The sequence below is a fragment of the Colossoma macropomum genome, unplaced genomic scaffold (genome assembly GCF_904425465.1).
Source record: "Colossoma macropomum unplaced genomic scaffold, Colossoma_macropomum, whole genome shotgun sequence".
Classification (NCBI taxonomy): Eukaryota; Metazoa; Chordata; class Actinopteri; order Characiformes; family Serrasalmidae; genus Colossoma; species Colossoma macropomum.
The window spans coordinates 38,836,879-38,856,873 of record NW_023494802.1 but is presented as its reverse complement, the minus strand read 5'-3'; the positions used below and the strand labels follow the sequence as shown (position 1 = coordinate 38,856,873).

The 19,995-nt window shown below is 46.0% G+C and overlaps 1 protein-coding gene across 1 annotated transcript; it reads left to right on the top strand.

Annotated features, from left to right (window-relative positions):
- The first annotated feature begins 13,084 nt into the window (after positions 1-13,084).
- On the top strand, positions 13,085-18,967 carry LOC118822239 (growth hormone secretagogue receptor type 1-like). Its single transcript, XM_036591182.1, has 3 exons — positions 13,085-13,357; positions 17,204-17,660; positions 18,624-18,967. Exons 1-3 carry the CDS (start codon positions 13,085-13,087, stop codon positions 18,908-18,910), a joined length of 1,017 nt encoding a protein of 338 aa, XP_036447075.1. The 3' UTR covers positions 18,911-18,967.
- Positions 18,968-19,995: the final 1,028 nt, after the last annotated feature.

The window sequence follows — 19,995 nt, the reverse complement described above, 5'->3', positions numbered from 1 at the left end:
TCTCTCTCTCTGCGCATGCGCGAGTGTGAATGGTAGAGTGAGCGGAGCGCGGTGAGCGTGAGTGCGAGTGGTTGGCGTTTTGCCAAACTTCTTTTCTCTGTTGTTGCATCGTTGTCAGTCTGTATCTGTAGTTTGTTTGAGTGAGTGAGTGAGTGAGGTGGGGTGGGGTGTGTGCGGGGCGTCTGTTACCGGCGTTTTGCTGGGAGCATGGCGTCCCAAAGCCCCAGGCTGTATGAGAGCCTGTCTCGCCGGCATGGTGTGAAGGTGGAGTGCCGCGCGAGTGTGGAGGAGTGCTGTTTGGCGGCGGGGAGCGTCGTCGGGTACAATAATGTAGTGTCTGCTTCGCGCATGAACAGCGCTGTGGTGATGTTCCTGTCCACTGTGGACAAAGCCAACGAACTGGTGCAGAGTGGACTCGTGATCAGTGATCAGTTCGTGTCTGTTCTGCCCCTCAGTACTCCCTCCAAAAAGATCATTCTGTCCAACGTCCCCCCGTTTATCTCTGATGAGCTGATTGCTCAGGAGCTGTCCCGGTTTGGGAAACTTGTCTCCCCCATTAAAAAGATCCCCCTCGGCTGTAAATCGCCCCTGGTGAAGCACCTGGTGTCGTTCAGGAGGTTGGTGTTCATGGTGCTGAGAGACGGTGAGGACGAGCTGGACCTGGTGCTGAAGTTCAGAGTGGAGGGGTTTGAGTACACGGTGTTTGTGTCGTCTGACACCAACATGAAGTGCTTCAGGTGCGGCCAGACCGGACACCTCGTCCGAGCCTGCCCTGAAAAACTCGGCGTTAACGTGAATGATGCCGGGAGCGCGGAGCGGCTGGGGCCTGCCGCGGCTGAGCCCGCGGTGGCCGTCCCCCCTGCGGCTGCTGCTCGGCCGGCTGCGCGGGACCTGGCGGCTGCGGCGCCTGCGGGGGAAGAGCCGGCTGCGACCGTGCCAGCCTCGGAAATGTCTGCTGGGGTTGCGCCGACCACGGACGAGCCTTTCCCGGCGGCGCTAACTGCGGAGGAGCCCGCTGTGGACGAGCCTGGTGGTGAGGAGCAGGAGCGGGGGATTCCTGACCAGGGGGAGCAAGATAACCAGGTAAGGGACAGCGGGACTGAGGTCAGTCTAGCTGGTACAGCAGTGGAGGTGGAAATGGAAGAGGAGACTGTTTTTAAAGTTCCTAATAAAAGAAAGAAGCGGAACCGAGGGAAGGGCACTAAACAGGCCAAAACAGACAGCAGTGCGGTGAATGAGGTGGAGTCTGAGAGCGAAGGCTCTCTGTCTGACTCGGGCTGGTCGGTGTGCTCGCAGGAAGAGAACATGGCTGTGCTCTATACTGTTGATGATATAAGAAAGTTCTTGCGGGTCACTAAAGGCCAAAAGGGCGTCCGTGTTGAAGAGCATTTCCCAAACAGTTCACAGTTTATTCATGACGTCAGGCATTTTAGGAGGGAAGGGTCCTTCACCGCTTTAGAAGTCTACAGGCTGAAGAAGATCCTGACCAGACTTAATAAAGTGAGCACTGAGGATGAGGTCTGATACTTCCTGCCCTCCCTGGTTCAGAATGGCCTCTGTTTTTAGTGTTTTTTATCTATTTTATTTTTTAATGGGTGATGTCAGAGTGGCGAGTCTGAACATTAATGGGGCGAGAGACTGTGGAAAAAGAGCAAAGCTGTTTGAGTTGGTGAAGCAGAAGAGACTTGATGTAATATTTGTACAGGAAACGCACAGTGACATCAGTAACGCTGCAGACTGGGCTAAAGAGTGGGAGGGGCTTGCCTTTTTAAGTCATAACTCTTCGTCTAGTGGTGGGGTGGCTGTTCTTTTATCACAGAGTTTTACTCCTTATTCTTATTCAGTGGATGAAGTTTTAAATGGCAGACTTTTAAAAGTGACAGCGTGTTTTGAAAATGTTTTTGTTTTTATTTGTGTTTATGCCCCAACTGGGGGGATGGACAGGATGTCCTTTTTGGACACTCTGGACACCGTAATTGCAGGTTGTGGTTCTGATGAGTTTTTAATACTGGGTGGGGATTTTAACTGTACAGCAGACAGCATGGACAGGAACCACGTGGAACCGCATGCTGCGTCCCGTAAGAGACTGTGTGAGATGCTGGAGGCCCATGACTTGTGTGATGTCTGGAGGAACTTCCATGGAGGGCAGAGACAGTATACCTGGGCACATTCAAGAGATAACACACTCTCATTGGCAAGGCTGGATCGATTTTATGGTTTTAGGTATCAACTTTCTGCTTTTACACGCTGTCTTACCTCCCCAGTTGGTTTTTCAGACCATTGTATGGTCCAGTGCACAGTAAGGAAACGTAACGTTAAGCCACAGAGTGCATACTGGCATTTTAACACTGCGCTTTTAGAGGATGCCAATTTTAGAGAGTCTTTTACTTTTTTTTGGGATGTTTTTAGCTCAATGAAAACATCTTTTAGCTCCCTGCAGCAGTGGTGGGACATAGCTAAAATACAAATTAAAGTATTCTGTCAGCAGTACACTCTCAATGTCACAAGGGACATAGCCAGATCTCTCAAAGCTCTGGAGACTGAAATAGTGGCGCTCCAGGGTTTAGCAGAGGCCACAGGAAATCGGGGGCATATTGAAGCTCTGAAAACTAAAAAGACTGCATTGGCTGACCTTTTAGGCATAACAGCACAGGGGGCGCTGGTCCGCTCACGTTTCCAGTGCCTGTCGGAAATGGATGCTCCTTCAAAGTTCTTCTTCGGTCTCGAGCGCAGAAATGGACAGAAAAGGTTTATGCATGCTGTGCGTACAGAATCAGGGGATCTCTTATCTGAGCCTTCTGAAATTCGCCAGCAGACAATCAGCTTTTTCTCAAAGCTGTACGAGAGCGAGTGGGCAGAGGCACGAGAGGTGGAGGAGGGATTCTTCCGTGACCTCAGCCAGCTCATGCGAGAGTCTGCTGCAGTGCTGGATGCAGATATCTCTCTGGGGGAGCTGTATGAGGCTCTCCAGGGCATGGAGAATGGTCGGGCGCCAGGTATTGACGGTCTCCCTGTTGAATTTTACAAAGCGTTTTGGTCAGTGTTGGGGCAGGATGTGCTGGATGTTCTCCAGAACAGCATAAGGGAAGGGAAGCTTCCGCTGAGCTGTCGGAGGGCCGTTCTAACCCTGCTACCCAAGAAGGGGGACCTAGCAGAACTAAAGAACTGGCGCCCCGTCTCTCTGTTGTGCACTGACTATAAGCTGCTCTCAAAAACGTTAGCCTCGAGACTGGGGAAGGTGATGGAGCAGGTGGTTCACCTTGACCAGACGTACTGTGTGCCTGGAAGGTCAATTTTTGACAATGTATATCTAATTCGTGATGTTTTGGAAGTCTCCAGACTATTGGGCTTAAAGACTGGTCTCATTTTTTTGGATCAGGAAAAGGCTTTTGACCGGGTTGAACACGGCTATCTGTGGAAAGTTCTGGAGAACTTTGGTTTCAACCCAGGTTTTATAGCCATGATCAAGGTTTTGTACAGTGACATTGAGAGTGTACTCAAAGTTAATGGTGGTTTATGTGCTCCTTTTAAAGTGCACAGAGGTATTAGGCAGGGCTGTGCTCTGTCTGGCATGCTGTACTCTCTAGCTATTGAACCTCTGTTGTCCAAACTGAGAGACTGCATCTCCGGTTTGTCTATACCTGGCTGTTCTACTCCACTGTGTGTCTCAGCGTATGCAGACGACCTTGTTGTGATAGCAAGTACCCAGACTGATGTGGATGTTTTAGCTGGAATTTTAAATGATTTTAGGGTTTTATCGTCTGCAAAAGTAAACTGGACCAAAAGTGAAGCAGTTTTAGTTGGTGATTGGGATGGTGGGGAACCCGCGCTTCCAGATGGGTTGATGTGGAGAAGGGGTGGTTTTAAATATCTGGGGGTGTATCTGGGGGACAGTATCTGTAGTGCACAGAACTGGGATGGCATGGTTGAAAAGATTAAAGGACGCCTCAGTAAGTGGAAATGGTTAGTCCCCCAGATGTCCTATCGGGGAAGGGTGCTTGTTATCAACAACCTCGCTGCATCATCGCTCTGGCATAAACTGGCCTGCGTGGACCCCCCACCGAATCTGCTGGCGAACCTGCAAGCCGTGCTAGTGGACTTCTTCTGGGATCGACTGCACTGGATTCCGCAGGGAGTTCTACATCTGCCAAAAGAGGAAGGGGGGCAAGGACTCGTCCACTTGGCTAGCAGGGCCGCTGCCTTCCGACTCCAGTTCATCAAGAGGCTTCTTGCTGGTCCCAGTGAGCTGGTTTGGAGGGCGGTATCATGCACAATACTACACACAGTAGGTGGTCTGGGGTTGGACAGAGCATTGTTTTTAATGAGCACCAAAACACTGGACATTGCTGGGTTGCCTGTTTTTTATCGAGGACTTTTTAAAATCTGGGACTTTTTTAATGTGAAATAAACAGGCTGGCTCCGCTTTGCACTGGCTGTTGGAGGAGCCTCTTTTCAACGGCACACGACTGGACTTGGAGGGCACGATCACCCCTGCACTGACTAGAGTCTTGTTGTCATCGGGAGTCACAACCCTCCGCCGGCTGGTGGACGTCGCCGGACCAGATCTCACTCGGGTGGAGGACGTGGCTGCGAGGCTGGGGATGAGATCTCTGCGAGTTGTGGCTCAGCTGCTCGAGGGCTGGAGGACAGCTCTCTCTCCTGAGGAACGCGAGCAGGTGAGGGACTACAGTGCAGGGGTGGTCAGTCCTACAGAGCATGACCCATTCCCGGACATCACTATCACGCCGGACCTACAGGACTGTGAAGGCCCCCTTCTGGAGTGTGAGGGGGAGTCCAGAATGAACTTGGGGACAGTGTCTGGTAAGCTGCTGTACAGAGCCTGTGTGAAGGTACTGAATAAGAAAAGACTGCACAGTAGAACCGACACACCATGGCGTGATGTTTTTAATCTGAGTGATGATGTGAAGCCGGAGTGGAGAGCACTGTATAAACCACCATTGACTAAAAAAGTAGCTGACCTGCAGTGGAGGATTTTACACGGTATTGTCTCAGTCAACGCTTTTATTTCTGTTTTAAATCCTGAGATTTTACCACAGTGTCCTTTTTGTCCCCAGAGAGAAACTGTGTTTCATGCTTTTATGCACTGTTTTAGGCTTTGCTCTTTGTTTGAAGTTTTAAAGACTGTTTTTAGGTCTCTTAATGTGACTTTTACACTCCAGACTTTTATCCTTGGTTTTAAATACGTCAAAAGAGAGAAATCCAAATGCCAACTGATCAACTTCATTCTTGGGCAGGCGAAAATGGCGATATATATCAGTCGTAAAAACAAGGTGGCGCATGGTACTGACTGTGAGGCCACAAGGATCTCTAGGCTGGTCAGATCAAGGATTTTAATTGATTTTAATTATTATAAGACCATGTGTGATGTGGAGGCCTTTGAGGCGATGTGGTGCTGTGGTGGGGCCGTGTGCTCAGTGTGCGAGGGTGAGCTCTGCTTCGCTCCTGAGCTCAGATGAGCCGGACTGGGTTTTATTTGTTTTCCTGTTTTTATCTATTTATACAGTGTTTGTCTTATTTTTATTTAATCGATTAATTTATTTCAATATAGCCTAAGATGACACTTTGTGACGGATGACAGTTTTAAAGAACGTGCTGGTTCAATAAAGGACCCTCAAAAGTCAAAGTCTCTCTCTCTCTCTCTCTCTCTCTCTCTCTCTCTCTCTCTCTCTCTCTCTCTCTAGGGTTAAATTTCCCGCGCTCTCAGCACCTGTATCGTGCGTTGGTCAGTGTCAGCCTGTCACATGACCAGATCATCAATGAGGTGCTCCGGGATAGGCCAGCGCTAGCCCCGCCCACTGCCATCTACAAGGTCGGATTGCATATTAATTAATTTAATTATTCCGTTTTCTAGTATTATCAGTGAGTAATGTTTTAGAATTATTATTGTTGTCTTAATAAAATCTCATATTTCCAACATAACTAATAAAAACCCTGTGATTTTAAGATTTTATTAGTCCATTTTTATGAAATGTTCAGGGTTAACTGTTTTCTACATTGTGTGAAGTATAATTTACATTTATTTGTTTTCTTTCTGCCATAAAGCTACCAGGAAAAAACAAATAACAGATTATGAGCTTTTTTATTACAGTGAATTATTTACATTATAACATTATATGATTTCTGTAGATTTGACTGATTTTATGTCATAAAATTAATGTTAATTTGTAATATTTTACACGTCTGTACTACTCTCAAAAAAGATGGTTCCTCAAGGGTTCTTTAGTAAAGGCAGTGGTTCTTTTTATAAGCATGAGTTCTGTATAGAACCATTTCATGCATAAATGGTTCTTTGTGTAGTGAAATGGTTCTATCTAGCATTAAAAGGGTTCTTCTGTTGTTACAAGCTTGACGTCATCACAACAGAAGAACCCTTTTTGGTGTTCTATGGAACTATATACAACGCATTTTCCGTTTCACCGTGCAAAGAACCAACTGAGCATGCAAGTTGTTTAGTATAGAACTCATGGTTCTAGATAAAATCGTTGCCTTTCATAAAGAACGCTTGAAGAACCATCTTTTTTGTCAGAGTGTAAAGAGACCTCAGAGTGAATGAATGGTGTTTGTGTGCTGCAGTCCCGTCCTCGTCCAGCAGAGGGCCCCGACCTGCTGACCTTCTACAGCCCTCAGCAGCTCTTCAGAGAGACGCCACTGTTGCCAGGCAACCAGATCCCTCTGCCCCGCCCGCGCCCCGAGCCCCGTCCTGCACACGCGACCTTTCACCTACATCAGCGCCACAGGCAGTGGGAGGCGTGACCTAACGCATCACTTCCTGTGGGCGTGACTGTGTGGATCTGTGAACGGATCATTATTAGGGATGATGAAGGTGGTGAGGATGAAGAGGGCTGAGGAAGGCTCTGCTCACGCTGTGGTAGCGTTCACTACAATCTCACAAATGATGGCTCTTCAAGGGTTCTTTAGTAAAGACAGTGGTCCCATGTAGAACCAAGAACACTGAAAGAACCATGTGCATGACAGACGGTTCTCTGCGTGGTGAAATGGTTCTTCAGATTGATGGAGAATGTGTTGTAAATAGTTCTAGATAGCACTTTGGTTCTATATAGTTCTTTAATAAAGACACTGGTTTTATATAGAACCATGAACACTCAAAGAACCATGTGCATGACAGACGGTTCTCTGCAAAGGGTTCTTTGAGTGTTCATGGCTCTGTATAAAACCACTGTCTTTACTAAAGAACCCTTGAAGAACCTCCTTTTCTAAGAGTGTACAGATGTTCTGTGCATCCCTGACCTCCTCTGAAGGTGGACTGAGTGATCAGATCACAGTCCTGTCCTCCTCTGAACTTAAAGGGGTATGCCACCAATTTTTCAAAATTTCTGCTTAATTAAGTGGGTAAGATGTAATCAGAGCGGTTCAGAGTGGTTTGGTGTGGAATGCTCCGTTCAGTGGTGGAGATAGGAACCAGACGTCCACCTCTAAAAGCTCCCTCACAGAAAGTTCCTACAGTAAATGGTTATGAATTCACTGCCTGATGACTGAGACACTGTTTTATGATAGTTTAGAGATCTTAAACTCCATTCATGGTGGAGGGATACATGCAGGGCGCTGTGAGGCAAAATAGTCCCCAAAGAAAACTTATTATTTCAGATTTTCCACTATTTTCATCATCTACATTCATATAAACTCAGAAGACTCGTGTAGGTTCACTGGTGGTTCTGGATAGTAAATAAAATGTCTATATCTGTGTTGTAGTCATGGCGACCCCTGGTTCCTATCACCACCACTGTAAAGACATCTGAACCATTTCACACCAAACCACTCTGAATCTCTCTGATTACACCCAACACACTGAGTTATGGAGATGTTTGAAAATCAGTGGAATTCCTCCTCTAAAGTTGAACTCTTCTGATCACCTGTGTGTTGTTTGATGAATATATTATTTAATGTAGACGCGAATGTGACTGAAATTAGACTAATTAATAAACATTGTTTAAACATTGAGTGTGTGTGTGTGTGTTTTCACTGTTCTGGGTTCGGTCTGGTGTCTGTGTGTGAGTGAGTGTGTATATGTGTGTGTCTGTGTGAGTGTGTGTGTTTTCACTGTTCTGGGTTCAGTCTGGTGTGTGTGTGTGTGTGTGTGTGTGTGTGAGTGACTGTGTATATGTGTGTGTATGTGTGAGTGTGTGTGTTTTCACTGTTCTGGGTTCAGTCTGGTGTGTGTGTGTGTGTGTGTGTGTGTGTGTGAGTGATGTGTATATGTGTGTATGTGTGAGTGTGTGTGTTTTCACTGTTCTGGGTTCAGTCTGGTGTGTGTGTGTGTATACGTGTGTGTGTGTGTGTGTGTGTGAGTGAGTGTGTATGTGTGTGTATGTGTGAGTGTGTGTGTTTTCATTGTTCTGGATTCAGTCTGGTGTTAGTGTGTGTGTGTGTGTGTGTGTGTGTGTGTGAGAGACACTTCCTGTGCTGATTCACTGCAGTCGATCAGTTACAGAAGCTCGTCCTCACTGAGCGAGACTCTCTGTGTGAGTCTAAACCTGAAGCTCTCAGTAATCGATCTGACCCCCTTCGTTATACTGCTCAGAAATCTGGACCGGCTCGCGCTGCTGTCTGCACTGAGAACTTAAACCTTAGGGCCTCAGTAAACACTGGTCAGGTTCACACTGACCTTTCACTGAATTCAGTCGATGTTCAGTTTGGAGCGGTCGTCATTAACAAGAACTCTAAACGGAAGTTACAGTCTTACTGACCTTCAGTTTGGAGCGGTCGTCATTAACGAGAACTCTAAACGGAAGTTACAGTCTTACTGACCTTCAGTTTGGAGCGGTCGTCATTAACGAGAACTCTAAACTGTAAGTTACAGTCTTACTGACCTTCAGTTTGGAGCGGTCATCATTAACGAGAACTCTAAACTGTAAGTTACAGTCTTACTGACCTTCAGTTTGGAGCGGTCGTCATTAAGGAGAACTCCGACTGTAAGTTACAGTCTTACTGACCTTCAGTTTGGAGCGGTCGTCATTAACGAGAACTACGACTGTAAGTTACAGTCTTACTGACCTTCAGTTTGGAGCGGTCGTCATTAACGAGAACTCTAAACGGAAGTTACAGTCTTACTGACCTTCAGTTTGGAGCGGTCGTCATTAACGAGAACTCTAAACGGAAGTTACAGTCTTACTGACGTTCAGTTTGGAGCGGTCGTCATTAACGAGAACTCTGACTGTAAGTTACAGTCTTACATACCTTCAGTTTGGAGCGGTCGTCATTAACGAGAACTCCGACTGTAAGTTACAGTCTTACATACCTTCAGTTTGGAGCGGTCGTCATTAACGAGAACTCTAAACTGTAAGTTACAGTCTTACTGACGTTCAGTTTGGAGCGGTCATCATTAACGAGAACTCTAAACGGAAGTTACGGTCTTACTGACGTTCAGTTTGGAGCGGTCGTCATTAAGGAGAACTCTGACTGTAAGTTACAGTCTTACTGACGTTCAGTTTGGAGCGGTCGTCATTAACGAGAACTCTAAACGGAAGTTACAGTCTTACTGACGTTCAGTTTGGAGCGGTCGTCATTAACGAGAACTCCGACTGTAAGTTACAGTCTTACTGACGTTCAGTTTGGAGCGGTCGTCATTAACGAGAACTCCGACTGTAAGTTACAGTCTTACTGACGTTCAGTTTGGAGCGGTCGTCATTAACGAGAACTCTAAACGGAAGTTACAGTCTTACTGACGTTCAGTTTGGAGCGGTCGTCATTAACGAGAACTCTAAACGGAAGTTACAGTCTTACTGACCTTCAGTTTGGAGCGGTCGTCATTAACGAGAACTCTGACTGTAAGTTACAGTCTTACTGACGTTCAGTTTGGAGCGGTCGTCATTAACGAGAACTCTGACTGTAAGTTACAGTCTTACTGACGTTCAGTTTGGAGCGGTCGTCATTAACGAGAACTCCGACTGTAAGTTACAGTCTTACTGACGTTCAGTTTGGAGCGGTCGTCATTAACGAGAACTCTGAACTGTAAGTTACAGTCTTACTGACGTTCAGTTTGGAGCGGTCGTCATTAACGAGAACTCTAAACGGAAGTTACAGTCTTACTGACGTTGGGTTTCGAGCGTTCATTGTTAATGAGATTAAACGGGATTGGGGGGGTGACGGGGGGGGTGACTTTGTGACTCTGTGTTCCTGTGTGATTGAATAGATTCGATCTCAGCCTCCTGTCCAGAGAACAGCAGGAGAGAAGGAAGATAAATGAGATGAAGAGAAAGCAAAAAAGACAAAAGATGGCGAGGAGAAGGGGCAGAAAAAGACAGAAAATATGAAAGAAACATGAGAGGAGAAAAGAAAAGAATGGAAAGATGAAAAAAATATGAGAAATAGATAAGACAGAAAAGAAGAGATAACAGATGAAGGTCAAGTGAAAAAAAAAGATGAAAGCAAGAAGAGAGAGAAAGATGTCGGGGAAATAGAATAAGAGACGATGGCGGTGACAAGGAAAACGACAAAAAGGCTGGAGAGAGGTAAGAAAGAAGAAAAGATGAAAGAGAAAGGCAGAAATAAAAAGACAGACAACGAAAGGCAACAGAGGGAGGGGTGCAGAGTCTCTAGAACAGGTTCAGCGCTCATCAGCCATGATTCTACAGTCCGGAACTGTTCTGGAGGAATGGAACACCGTTCTTCTAAAAGATGTTCCCTCAGGTGGTGCTGTGTCGAGGGTGGTGGAGAATGCGGGTAAATAACCTCCCGTAGTTGTTCAGCTGGGATGAATCTGGTGACTGTGATGGTCGTAGCAGACGATTACATCACTTTCTGTCCTTCACACAGATCTAAATGCAGAGGTTACTCTACTCCACTTGACCCCACTCACTTTTGGTACCAGCTACTTCGTTTTCCACTGCAGATATAGCGCCCCCTCACTGTAGCTGGTCGTCATAGCGATGCTGCAGAAAATGCCCCGATGTGAAGGAAAAACTACATTGGAGTTCAGACAACGAGACGACTCTGGCTGCTCAAAGTGACGCAAGAGGGTAAAACAAGTTCCACTATTGCCTTTCAGACAATTAATAACCTCAGGAATGCAGGCGTTCATATCACTTCAGCTCAGAACAGAAAGATAGTCACTTTATCTTTGTCATAGTTGCCAAGATTGAAATTCGAAGATGTGTCCAGACAGCTGGAGAACCAAACACACAACAATGTGGGAGTCCAGACTAAATAAAGATAAAAAATACTTTAACCAAAGCGCTAGATTAGCCGTGTTAGCTGGAGATGCTGAAACAGCTCGCTCACAATAAACTAGTTAAAGCAGCAAAGAGCTAAACGCGCATATCGTCGTCAGGGTCCGTAGTGACTGTAAACATTTGTATTCATAGGCTCTCAGCTGGTTCCCTGATACGTTTAATCTGCAGCGAGAAACTGTCAAATACTTAAAAAGTCATGAGGCTGAAGTCGCTTCTTGTTCCAATTTTCCCGTTCCACCTTAAATGGTGCAGCAGTTACATTCTGGCAGCACAGGCACCATTTAAGGTGGAACCACCGGCACCAGTGAATGAACACCTGCTCCCCGCTGAGCTCTCGCTGCTCAGATACTGACAGCTTTAGAGGGAGGAAATGAAAACTGTTCCTCTGAAAGCGGCTGCAGCAGCAACTTTACAGCACAAACCGCTTTCAGTGTAACGTCAGTCAGCAGCGCTGAGACACTGACACAGAGGTTCTTTTACTCCTATGACAGTTTATTCCTTTATTATTGATACAAACTTATTTTCCTCTGTTCATCATCAGCTGACAAACCCCTGAAACTGAGATGAGGCTGTCTTTGCTTCAAGCTCAAACACTTCAGTGAGCTGTTCACACTCAACTCGTCATGGTTGCCATTGTTATTGCTTTAGCGGAAGAAGCGTCACCTGCAACGAGAACTTCCGGCAAAAAAAAAAATAGTACCAGGTACCAGGTTTGCCTGATGGAGAACCAAAGATGCGAGTCGCGTCGAGTCGAGTCGGTACCATGCAGTGGTACAGTCACTGTTAATGCTGAAACAGAGGCGGGTTCAGGTGAGCAGTCTTTGATAGTGAACTCTCGGAGTCACTCAGATCTCCTCTGGATCATCTTGGCCCAAAATCGGGGTCAACTGGACCTGCTCAGTGTTTTTATACCCGACACAGAGCTATTAGGATGTTAATTGCTTAATTGTATTATGCAGTACATCTGTCTGGATACGTAAACACACACACACACACACACACACACACACACATATGTATATTACTCCATTGTTATCACTATTAGTGTAAAGCACTTATTTCATTGTTTTGGTAACAGTTGTTCTTACAGTTCATCCAATAAAGTCAATTCAGTCAGGGAGAGAGGGAGGATGAGGATGAGCCTGAGGCTGTTAGAGAGAGAGAGAGGGAGAGAGAGAGAGAGAGAGAGGGAGAGAGGGAGAGAGAGAGGACAGAAGAGATCTGCGTGACCATGAGGCTCCTTCACACTCTGGACTTTCCGGACTTGCGCTGTTGGATTTATTAATGATTTATTAATGATTTATTAATGACAGCAGTGGTTGGAGCTAATGCTAATGCTAGCATCGTCACGTTTGTCTGGATTTCCTTCATTTATTCCACGAGGACGTGACTGACCGATGGGAGGAACTCCTCTATTCCTCCCTCTTTCTTCCGTTCTCTTTCTTCTTGTCTCTCGTTCTGTTCCCTCTGTTCCTTTTCTCCTTCTCTCTTTTCTTGCTCTGTCTTTTTTTTTACACTCTCACTTTCCTCTCCCTTTCTTTTCTCTGTTGCTTTTCCCTTTTGTTTCACTCTTTCTTTTTTCTCCCCTTCGTCTTTTTCTTCTTTTCCTTCTTTTCTTTTCTTTTTTCCCCTCACATTCCTTTCCTTTCTTTCTTCTCTTGTTTTCTATCTTTCTCTTTTTCTCAGTTCAGATCTCTCTCTCTTCTCTCTTTGCAATCAGCTGAGAGTGTGAATGAGTGTGTATAAGTGTGAATGAGTGTGTATAAGTGTGTATAAGTGTGTATGAGTGTGTATGAGTGTGTATAAGTGTGTATGAGTGTGTATGAGAGTAAATGAGAGTGAAATGAGTGTGAATGAGTGTGAATGAGTGTGTGATGGAAGGTTCCGGTAACGGTTTCGGTTCTGGTTGGTGTGAGGACTATGACAACGCGTCTGCTGTGGATCATTATCTCTTCAGCCGCTCTGAACTGATCGTCGTCACGACACTGTGTGCGCCGCTGCTACTGCTGGGGCTGCTGGGTAATATTCTCACCATCCTGGTGGTGTGGCTCCGCCCCCAGATGAGAAGCACCACCTACCTGTACCTGAGCAGCATGGCCGTGTCCGATATTCTAATGCTGGTACTGATGCCCCTCGACCTCTACAAGGTACTTACGGCTCACCTGTGTAGCTGTTTATTTATTACTCTCTCACCTGTTTACCTGTTTATTACTCTGACTCTACACTAACACCTCACCTGTTTACCTGTTTATTACACTAACACCTCACCTGTTTACCTGTTTATTACTGAAACTCTACACTAACTCCTCACCTGTTTACCTGTTTATTACTGAAACTCTACACTAACACCTCACCTGTTTACCTGTTTATTACTCTGACTCTACTCTAACACCTCACCTGTTTACCTGTTTATTACTGAAACTCTACACTAACACCTCACCTGTTTACCTGTTTATTACTCTGACTCTACACTAACACCTCACCTGTTTACCTGTTTATTACTCTGACTCTACACTAACACCTCACCTGTTTACCTGTTTATTACACTAACACCTCACCTGTTTACCTGTTTATTACTCTGACTCTACACTAACACCTCACCTGTTTACCTGTTTATTACTCTGTCTCTACACTAACACCTCACCCGTTTACCTGTTTATTACTCTGACTCTACACTAACACCTCACCTGTTTACCTGTTTATTACACTAACACCTCACCTGTTTACCTGTTTATTACTCTGACTCTACACTAACACCTCACCTGTTTACCTGTTTATTACACTAACACCTCACCTGTTTACCTGTTTATTACTCTGACTCTACACTAACACCTCACCTGTTTACCTGTTTATTACTCTAACCCTACACTAACACCTCACCTGTTTACCTGTTTATTACTCTGACTCTACACTAACACCTCACCTGTTTACCTGTTTATTACTCTAACCCTACACTAACACCTCACCTGTTTACCTGTTTATTACTCTGACTCTACACTAACACCTCACCTGTTTACCTGTTTATTACTCTGACTCTACACTAACACCTCACTTGTTTACCTGTTTATTACTCTGACTCTACACTAACACCTCACCTGTTTACCTGTTTATTACACTAACACCTCACCTGTTTACCTGTTTATTACTCTGACTCTACACTAACACCTCACCTGTTTACCTGTTTATTACTCTAACCCTACACTAACACCTCACCTGTTTACCTGTTTATTACTCTGACTCTACACTAACACCTCACCTGTTTACCTGTTTATTACTCTAACCCTACACTAACACCTCACCTGTTTACCTGTTTATTACTCTGACTCTACACTAACACCTCACCTGTTTACCTGTTTATTACTCTAACCCTACACTAACACCTCACCTGTTTACCTGTTTATTACTGAAACTCTACACTAACACCTCACCTGTTTACCTGTTTATTACTCTGTCTGTACTCTAACACCTCACCTGTTTACCTGTTTATTACTCTGACTCTACATTATCACCTCACCTGTTTACCTGTTTATTACTCTAACCCTACACTAACACCTCACCTGTTTACCTGTTTATTACTCTGACTCTACACTAACACCTCACCTGTTTACCTGTTTATTACTCTGACTCTACACTAACACCTCACCTGTTTACCTGTTTATTACACTAACTCTACACTAACACCTCACCTGTTTACCTGTTTATTACACTAACTCTACACTAACACCTCACCTGTTTATTACTCTGACTCTACACTAACACCTCACCTGTTTACCTGTTTATTACTCTAACCCTACACTAACACCTCACCTGTTTATCTGTTTATTACTCTGTCTCTACTCTAACACCTCACCTGTTTACCTGTTTATTACACTAACACCTCACCTGTTTACCTGTTTATTACTCTAACCCTACACTAACACCTCACCTGTTTACCTGTTTATTACTCTAACTCTACACTAACACCTCACCTGTTTACCTGTTTATTACTCTGACTCTACATTATCACCTCACCTGTTTACCTGTTTATTACTCTGACTCTACATTATCACCTCACCTGTTTACCTGTTTATTACTCTGACTCTACACTAACACCTCACCTGTTTACCTGTTTATTACACTAACACCTCACCTGTTTACCTGTTTATTACTCTAACTCTACACTAACACCCCACCTGTTTACCTGTTTATTACTCTGACTCTACACTAACACCTCACCTGTTTACCTGTTTATTACTCTGACTCTACACTAACACCTCACCTGTTTACCTGTTTATTACTCTGACTCTACACTAACACCTCACCTGTTTACCTGTCTATTACTCTGACTCTACACTAACACCTCACCTGTTTACCTGTTTATTACACTAACACCTCACCTGTTTACCTGTTTATTACTCTAACTCTACACTAACACCTCACCTGTTTACCTGTTTATTACACTAACTCTACACTAACACCTCACCTGTTTACCTGTTTATTACACTAACACCTCACCTGTTTACCTGTTTATTACTCTGACTCTACACTAACACCTCACCTGTTTACCTGTTTATTACTCTGACTCTACACTAACACCTCACCTGTTTACCTGTTTATTACTGAAACTCTACACTAACACCTCACCTGTTTACCTGTTTATTACTCTGACTCTACACTAACACCTCACCTGTTTACCTGTTTATTACTCTGACTCTACACTAACACCTCACCTGTTTACCTGTTTATTACTCTGACTCTCACCTGTTTACCTGTTTATTACTCTGTCTCTACTCTAACACCTCACCTGTTTACCTGTTTATTACTCTGACTCTACACTAACACCTCATTTGTTTACCTGTTTATTACACTAACACCTCACCTGTTTACCTGTTTATTACTGAAACTCTACACTAACACCTCACCTGTTTACCTGTTTATTACTCTGTCTGTACTCTAACACCTCACCTGTTTACCTGTTTATTACACTAACACCTCACCTGTTTACCTGTTTATTACTGAAACTCTACACTAACTCCTCACCTGTTTACCTGTTTATTACTGAAACTCTACACTAACACCTCACCTGTTTACCTGTTTATTACTCTGACTCTACTCTAACACCTCACCTGTTTACCTGTTTATTACTGAAACTCTACACTAACACCTCACCTGTTTACCTGTTTATTACTCTGACTCTACACTAACACCTCACCTGTTTACCTGTTTATTACTCTGACTCTACACTAACACCTCACCTGTTTACCTGTTTATTACACTAACACCTCACCTGTTTACCTGTTTATTACTCTGACTCTACACTAACACCTCACTTGTTTACCTGTTTATTACACTAACACCTCACCTGTTTGTTATTATGTGAACAGCTCACCTGTATGTATACTGACCAGCCACTTCATTAAGTCCACCTCCTTGTATCTACACTCACAGTCCATTTGATCAGCTCCACTGACCCGTATAGGAGCACTTTGTAGTTCAGGATTGAGAGCCAAAAATATCCAGCCAACAGCGTCCTGTGGGCAGCGTCCTGTGGGCAGCGTCCTGTGACCACTGATGAAGGATTAGAGGATGACCAACACAAACTGTGCAGCAGCAGATGAGCTATCGTCTCTGACTTTACATCTACAAGGTGGACTGACAAGGTAGGAGTCTCTAATAGAGTGGACAGTGAGTGGACACAGTGTTTAAAAACTCCAGCAGCACTGCTGTGTCTGATCCACTCGTACCAGCGCAACACACACTAACACACCACCACCACTTCAGTGTTACTGCAGTGCTGAGAATGATCCACCACCCAAATAGTGCCTGCTCTGTAAGGGTCTATGGGGGTCCTGACCACTGACGAACAGGGTAAAAGGGGGCTAACAAAGTATGCAGTGGTCAGTGGAGCTGATACAGTGGACAGTGAGTGGAGAAATAAGGAGGTGGTTTTAATGAAGTGGCCGGTCTGTGTATGTTGACATGCCTTTTTAACGGTGTTTCTCCTCGTTCTGTAGTTGTGGTGGTTCCGGCCGTGGTTGCTAGGCGATGCGGTCTGCAAACTCTCCCAGTTTGTGAGCGAATGCTGCACGTTTTCGTCCATCCTCCATATGACGGCGTTGGGGGCAGAGCGTTACCTGGCCGTCTGCTTTCCTCTCAGGGCCCGCCTCCTGGTGACGCGGGGGCGCGTACGAGCGCTCATTGCCGCGTTGTGGGTCGTGGCCCTGCTAAGCTCCGCCCCCGTGCTGGTGCTGGTGGGGGTGGAGAGTGTTGAGGGCGGAGAACCCGAGTGCCGCATTACCCAGTTCGCCCAGGACTCGGGCCTGATGACCGCCATGCTGTGGCTGTGTAACCTGTACTTCATCATCCCCCTCACCCTCCTCTCACTGCTGTACGGCCTGATCGCCCGCACACTGCGCCAGCGCGCACACGCACACCGAGACCACACCCACCGACAGACCCTCAGGATGATGGGTGAGCACAGGGGGTCACTTTTAGGACCCTCGCTCTCTCTTTTTAAGAGTTAATTACAATTACCAGCTGTTGCCAAAGCAATGAAAGGATACCAGCGATAAGACTCAGCATACTGACCTGACTGGAGCCTCGACTCAGACTTGCATTTAACTGTTCAGTGACTCGACTCGGACTCGCAATTAACTGATTTGTGACTCGACTCGGACTCACACTTAGCTGTCTTTTGACTCAGACTCGCACCCAATTTGCGACTCGACTCTAAATCACGCTCGTACTTAACTGACTCTTAACTCAGACTCAAACTTAACTGACTCGTGACTTGACTCAGACTCGCACTGAACTGGCTAACAACTTCACTCGAACTCACACTTAACTGACTCTTGACTCAGACTTGCACTTTACTGACTTGTGACTCAACTCTGGCTTAGATTTAACTGACTCCTGACTTGACTTCAACTCGAACTCGCACTTAACTGACTTAACACTTAAACTCTGACTGGAGTCGTCCTCTTACTTAACTTATTCTTGACAGCTCGGACTAGCATTTTAGTGACTTGTGACTCAAGTCGAACTCACACTTGACTGGCTTGCGACTCAATTTGGGCTCGCACTTTTCTGACTAACTCAACTCAGACTTGTGCTTAACTGACTTGCAACTTGACGCAGACTCACGCTTAACTTACTACCGACTCGACTAGTGCTTAACTGACTCATGGCTTAACTCGGATTCACACTTGGCTAACTCACGCCTCGACTCAGACTTCACTGACTAGTAATCGACTTGAACTCATGCTTAACTGAATCATACTTGTGTCTAACTGACTCCTGACTCAGCTTGGACTTGTACTTAACTGTCTCTTAACTTAGCACTTAATCTTAATTGACTCGCAGTTCAAGTCAGACTTGAGCTTAACTGACTCACGAGTTAACTGACTCTACCTCTCTTTCTCTCTCTCTCTGTAGTGGTGATAGTGTTGGTGTTTGTTCTATGCTGGTTGCCGTTCCATGTGGGCCGGACGCTGTTCTCGCTGACCCCTGACCCCAGCGCTGCTCTGTATTATATCAGTCAGTACTTCAACCTCGTCTCCTTCGTCCTCTTCTACCTGAGCGCTGCTATCAATCCGCTGCTCTACAATGTCCTGTCTGCGCGCTACCGTGCCAACGTCCGCAGCATGCTACATCTCCCACCAGGCCCCGCTGCGGAGCTGCGCCACAGGTCTCACCCTTCCCTTTCCAGCACACATTTTTAACCTGGGCCTGATCGTGGAGATGCATCACAGGGCTCACATGGCTCGCAGGTCCTTCTCCAGCTCAACAAACACTTCTGACCTGAGCCATTGTGCAGAGCTGCACCACAGGTACCACAGCTACCTCTCCAGTTCAGCACAGACTTCTAACCTGGGCCTCACCATGGAGCTGCACCACAGGACCTATAGCTTCAATTTCCAGCCCAGCAAACATTTCTAACCTGGACCTCACTGTGGAGTTAAACTGCAGGGCTCACACTTACTACTCTAGCATACTCTTCCAACTTGGGCCCCATTGCAGAGCTGCATCACGAGACCTTTATTTCCCTTTCCAGCTCAGCAAATACTTCTTACATGGGCCCCACTGAGGTGCTGCACCGCAGGGATCACACCTCCCTGTCTATTACTAATTCTGACATGGGTCCTATTGCGGAGCTGCATCACAGAGCTCACAGCTCCCTCTTTGGAATATACTTCTGCTCTGGGCCCCATTGCGAGGCTGCACCACAGCACCTTCTCCAGCAGACACTCAGCAGACACTTCTGACGTGGGCCCCATTGCAGAGCTGTGTTACAGGGCCTGGGTCCCCATTAAAAATCTGCACTAAAGGGCCCACAACTCCCTCTCCAGCTCAGCAGATACTTCTTACATGGGCCCCACAGTGGAGCTGCACCGCAGGGCTCATTCTTCCCTGTCCAACTTACACGTTTGACCTATGTTTCATCATGGAGCTGAGACACAGGACACACCTCTCTCTGCCTAGCGCACTAATAACATGGGCCCCACTGTGGAGCTGCATCACAAGGTTCACAGCTTCCCATCCAGCCCTGCAAACTCTTCTAACCTGGGCAGAAAGGCAGAGCTGCACCACAGGGCCCACAGCTTCTACACCAGCCCAGCAAACACTTCTGGCCTGGGACGGTTCCCTGTTTAGCCTGGGCCCACTGCAGAGCTGCGTCACAGAGCCCACCCCATTGACTCCAGCACGCACTTCTGACCAGTCTGTGTGTGTGTGTGTCGCAGTCTGAGTGGATTCTGGGAAAAATTTGGCTTCTGCGAGAATCGCTCCAGGAACTGAGTCCCCAGGA

Excerpts from the sequence above, each read along its gene's own strand:
- LOC118822239 (XM_036591182.1), top strand. The coding sequence starts at position 13,085 with ATGGAAGGTTCCGGTAACGGTTTCGGTTCTGGTTGGTGTGAGGACTAT. Across the intron at positions 13,358-17,203 it reads TGCCCCTCGACCTCTACAAG|TTGTGGTGGTTCCGGCCGTG; the intron begins GTACTTACGGCT and ends CTCGTTCTGTAG. Across the intron at positions 17,661-18,623 it reads ACAGACCCTCAGGATGATGG|TGGTGATAGTGTTGGTGTTT; the intron begins GTGAGCACAGGG and ends CTCTCTCTGTAG.